Here is a 5,289-nt window from a genome sequence, read left to right on the forward strand (position 1 = left end):
AAATTAGACACGTTAAACAAACGTTGATTTTGCCGTGAAAATTCGACGTTGTAATTTAGTGTCTTCGTAACTTTGTCTTAATTTGGATTGAATTTCGACGTCTTTCTTTTCACGTTAAAATTAAGTACATTTATCGATGTAAAATGAAGTCGATTAAGCGTCGAAGAAGTAAAGGCATTTGTTGGATTAATAATTAACCGCATTTCAACGTTCAGAACAGGCTAAAAAGCAAACTCAAGTAAAAATTATAAGTTAAAAACATTTCTCAACGTCGATTTTACGACATGTTTCGAACGTTCAGGAAACGTTGAATTTGTCGTTAATATTCGACGTCGTAATTTAGTGCCTTTGCAACTTTGTCGTAATTTGGATTGAATTGCGACGTCTTTCTTTTCACGTTGAAATTATATGTATTAGGGAACGTTAAAACAAAGTAGATTAAATGTCGAACGAAAGGGCAGTTACTCAACACAACAATTAACCACATTTTAACGTCGAAATTTAAACCATTTTGAACATCAATCTAATAGCATATTTTAAAAGATTTTATGTTGAACTTTTCGTGTGTACTTGTCATCGTCATCGTAATTTAAACTACTAAAGTTTCAATCATATCCACACATGAAGAAAAGAAGAAAGCACACAATTTTTGAGTAACTCTTACTACATGTTGCCAGTTTTCACACGCTGATTTGACAAAAAAAATATCGATGTATAATATAAAAGCGTGATTGAAAAACATGGTCAGTGACGTTTTATTTTAGCTAATATTACTTCTTGAAGAAGATTGTAATGCTAACCACAAAAAATACCGGCGCGCCTTTGTCGATTAGGCTCATATGACTGTAGTTTCATAAGTCTCGTGATATTCCTCTCCCATGGGATCCAAACAATGGTACTTTATAGGACTGGGCGTTCGAACTCCCGCTGTTAGTCACTTTGATGTCAGTTTTAATAAATTCGATTTTGCGCTAATGCTTTCGCGCCGTTTTGTTCTCCCGCGCAAGGGCCATGTGACCACGGGATCCAATAAGCGCAAAGGGCATGTTCGTCATTTTGTTCGAATCTACGCAAGTTTAGCAGTAAGACGAAAAGACGAGCGTGAGTATGGCTGCATATTAGGCTGTCAGGCTTTATAGGATTTTTCGAGTTCTTCAGTTTCTGACGGCAGGGAAAAATCAAAGTAAACATGTAATTTTTCATGTCAACAATGAACGTGGGACTATTGAAAGGGATTTATTACAAGCTCGCATTGAAGCTGAGAGAACTGATAAGTAGCATAAGTAAATGACATAAAAAAGTTTGAACTAACATTACAACTTTGCTAAATCTGTCCCTGTATAACTGCTGCGTTTGCTTGTTTCAATAACTGTGCTCTTTGGGCACTATGATGCCTATTATTTACAATAAATTTTGCCCATTAAGTATTTTATATTTCACAGTTTATAACTGAGATAATACCGCTGCTATTTCACTGCCTTGAATGCGTTCGCTTTTGTCCTGCCATTCTCAAGTTAAACCTTTTTTTGCAAATATTTCCAAAAAAAATAATATTTACTTTCAAAAAAACCCTTAGTTTACCTTTCAGTTGCATCGAGTCAGTAATGTAAAATTAATGTAAAAATTTTACAGACCGGTCACAGTGACCACGTGGTATTCATATTCAGTTTCACGCGTTGTCCACAGCGATCTTTGGCCATCTACTAAAAAAATCTACTATTAGGGTCTGGGTGAGGGTTTATAATAAAAATAACTATATAATTTTATCTCAGATACCTGTTGGGCTTACACGCGTGTTAACATGCGGCATCTAAAACTAAACTATGGTGTTATTTTTATTATAAACCCTCACCCAAACCCTAAAAGCCCTAACCGTCAACATTTTTCAAAGTTGCATACGTTTTAAAAGTAGATTGCGTAGATTGCATATTTTAAAGGAGCCCGTCAAAGCGGTCATGCAGTAATTACAGGCTGGCCACAGCAATCATGGCATGCAGTGAGTTGGTCACAGCGGTCACGCAGTTTTTACAGGCTGGTCACAGCGGTCATGCAGTAATTACAGGCTGGCCACAGTGGCCACGCAGTATTTACAGGCTGGCCACAGCAATCATGGCATGCAGTAAGTTGGTCACAGCGGTCACGCAGTTTTTACAGGCTGGTCAAAGCGGTCACGCAGTATTTACAGGCTGGCCACAGCGGTCACGCAGTGCAGGGCCGGATTAAGCTTTTTATGGGCCTGGGGCTCTATGATAGTCAGAGGCCTATTTTTTATTCTATTCGTTGTACTAAAAACTAACCACAATTGAAACGAAAAACAAATATTAATACATAAACAAAGTATATATTTACTTTGTATGCAAACATTCAAATGACGCATTTTCTGGATTTAGACAATGCAAAGCTCTTAATAATGTCATCGGTGTCTATTTTTTGCAAAATGTCGTTTTCGATGCAGAGTATAGCTAAGGAATTCAACCTTTTCTGACTCATAGACGAACGCAAATGATTTTTTACTCTTTTTAGCGCTGAAAATGAGCGCTCGCCAGAGCAATTAGAAATCATCAGACAAAGATAAAGCTTGAAAACAACCGATACATTAGGAAATGCATGCGCGAATTCATTTTCATTTATGAACTTAAACATCTGAATTTCTTTGCATTCACTGTTGAAATGGTGTTGTTTTATCAGTGTAGAAAAATGAATCATCTCCTCAGGCAATGACTCCTCCAGATCATCTGGATAATATTGAAGTAACGATTTCGCACTTGCTTCAATTTTGCAGTTAGACATGGTGTTCAATTCTATCAGAAACGAAAACTTTCTTTGGAGACCGTCGTAAGCTTCTAGTCGGGTTTTCATAGACGAAAGAATTTGGTCAATGATCGGCAGATATGAGTCTACTTTGAATCTGCTCGATGGATCAAGTGATGTGTCTTCAGATTCACCTTCGCTATCCAACCCTACTTTTCTTCTTTTCTTTCTTGAAATTTCTTCAGTGTAATGATGACAGCCACTTAATGCTTGACCTCTTCCTTCAAATGTTTGAAATTGGGGTCTGAGAAGTTGAATAAAGTTCTGTAGACCCTGAAGCAAATTTGTTGCCTTATTCAAAGTCATTTTGCTGTCCTGCAGAGCCTGACTCGTCTTATGGAACCGTTCCATTATGCACGACCATACCACGACTAAAATACCAGTTTCAAGCTTTTTCATCGATGAAACAAAACCCCTGGCTGTTTCTTTAGTTTGATATGTTTCATCATTGTCATCAGATATTGCCGTCAAGACTTGAAGAACCGCTTGGTAACCTTTTCTTAGTGCATGTAGCGCATCATATCGCGCCTCCCAACGTGTATCAGACAAAGGCTTAATTGTTGGACATTTAAGTGGTTTCAGTGCATCAACAAGAAGATTCCACCTGTGTGTTGAAGCTGAAAAGAATACATAGAGTCCTTGAACAAACATGAAAAAACGAACCGCGGATTGGCAACACTCAGCAGCACATTTTCCCACAAGATTCAAGGAATGTGCTACGCAAGGAATATATTCTGCTTGGTGGTTGCGTTCTTTTATTATAGCTTGCATACCTTTATATTTTCCGCTCATGTTAGCAGCGTTGTCATAAGATTGTCCTCGGAGATCTTTCAAACTGATCCCATTGTATTCTATAAACTCCAAAAGTATATCAGCCAATTGGCGACCAGTGTGTCCACGGGTGGGCATAAATTTGACAAATCGTTCCACGGGACCATCAGGTAAAACATACCGAAAAATTATTGTTAACTGGTCAACATTTGCAATGTCAGGTGTTGAGTCCACGGACACTGAATAATACTTTGCTTGTTTTATTTCGGAAATAATAATATTTAATACTTTTGTTGCAATTGCGTCAATGAATTCCTCACATACAGTCGATGAGAAATACGAAACGTGTCCCTTGCCTTTGTTCACTCTCTTTTGAATATGCTCAGCAAGGAAAGTATCGTATTCTGCCAACAACTCCAAAATTCCAAGGAAGTTACCGTTTTGTGGAGAACCAACCCTCTCACTACTTCCGCGGAAGGCTAGCCCTCTGGATGATAGGAATTTTATCACGCTTAAAACTCGAGCTAATACTTTGCACCAATATTTTCTGTCAGATTCTTTTTGCTCTTCCAAATCTTTGCAAATGCTACCTTTTTTTGCTCTTCGAAAGAAATATGTTGAAAGATAACTTAAGTGTTTGTTAGAAGATTCGTGCCTGGCCAGGTCGCGTGGTGCATGTTTCCAGTCGCCATAACCAACTGATGCCAGCGGCAGCATGATTTTCTCAGAATCAGACGCAAAAAGTTTGCAAAAAAAGCAGTAAAGTTTCTTGGTTGAAGGCGAATAGCACAACCATTCGCGTTTCACTATTTCGCCGTTCAATTGTTCTCGCCAAAATAGCGATTTAGAACAACGCCGTTTAAATTTATCGCCAGTAATACATTTCTCTGAAGTTGAAAAATCTGCATCAAGATGTTGAAATTCTAAACTTCCTATTTGGCAGCAGTAATCTCTCAGCTGGTCAGAAATTCCTCCCCAGCATCCAACATCCATGTCGTGTTGAATAGTTTCTTTTACCCCATGTGTTTCATCCTCAGCAACATTAGATGACTTGGTTTTTAAATTTGGTTCCGATGAAACAATATTTATATGTGGCTCCGCAATACAGTCACTCGAAGTCGAAGTAGATGGTCGCAAAGCAGTTGCATTAGGCCTACTGGACGTCGTTTCTGCAATGTTGCTTTTCGGTTCGCTTACAACATCAAAAAAATTAGTCACTTTTTTTGAACCTGCTACAACTTTTTTCAATTTAGCTTCTGCTTCTCTTCTAGATTTCTCCTTTTCCCAACCGCTTTTATACTTCTTCATTTTTATTTTTAAATTAATTTAGCCAAGCTAAAAACAAAACAACTAAAAACAATATGTTGCTATACTCTAGGCGTAGCTAGATTTAGATGACCCTATAGTGGTCTTTCACTACTGCCTGCATGCGCAATATAGTTATGTGCGTTATTGCAACAATCCTGCCTAACAGCCGAGAAAAAGCGATTGTTGCGTCATAGTGACCAGGTTGGGTTTTACAGTGCATGGACAGTGTTTTCAATAATAGCTGGGAGATTTGTATTAGCCTAGGCTACCTTAGTTGTTTCATTGACTTAGTGCAGTGGTGGGCCTATATTTGGGTGTGGACCTGGGGCTGCAGCCCCATCAGCCCCCGCCTTAATCCGGCCCTGCACGTACTTGAACAGTACATTCCAGGATATATCT

General features: G+C 38.4%; 1 protein-coding gene across 1 annotated transcript; it reads right to left on the minus strand.

The window, feature by feature from the left end:
• Positions 1-2,364: 2,364 nt before the first annotated feature.
• Positions 2,365-4,890, minus strand: LOC145219540 (zinc finger MYM-type protein 1-like). Its single transcript, XM_080086892.1, has 2 exons — positions 3,585-4,890; positions 2,365-3,428 (listed from the first exon to the last, which is right to left on the minus strand). Exons 1-2 carry the CDS (start codon positions 4,888-4,890, stop codon positions 2,365-2,367), a joined length of 2,370 nt encoding a protein of 789 aa, XP_079943018.1.
• Between the last annotated feature and the right edge of the window lie 399 nt (positions 4,891-5,289).

The sequence above is a fragment of the Phallusia mammillata genome, chromosome 3 (assembly GCF_965637545.1).
Source record: "Phallusia mammillata chromosome 3, kaPhaMamm4.hap1.1, whole genome shotgun sequence".
Taxonomy (NCBI): Eukaryota; Metazoa; Chordata; class Ascidiacea; order Phlebobranchia; family Ascidiidae; genus Phallusia; species Phallusia mammillata.

Bases quoted from the DNA above. Each gene is read 5' to 3' on its own strand.
- LOC145219540 (XM_080086892.1), bottom strand. From the start codon at position 4,890: ATGAAGAAGTATAAAAGCGGTTGGGAAAAGGAGAAATCTAGAAGAGAA. The intron at 3,429-3,584 runs GTATGCAAGCTA...TATTCTTTTCAG, and splicing joins CATGAGCGGAAAATATAAAG to CTTCAACACACAGGTGGAAT.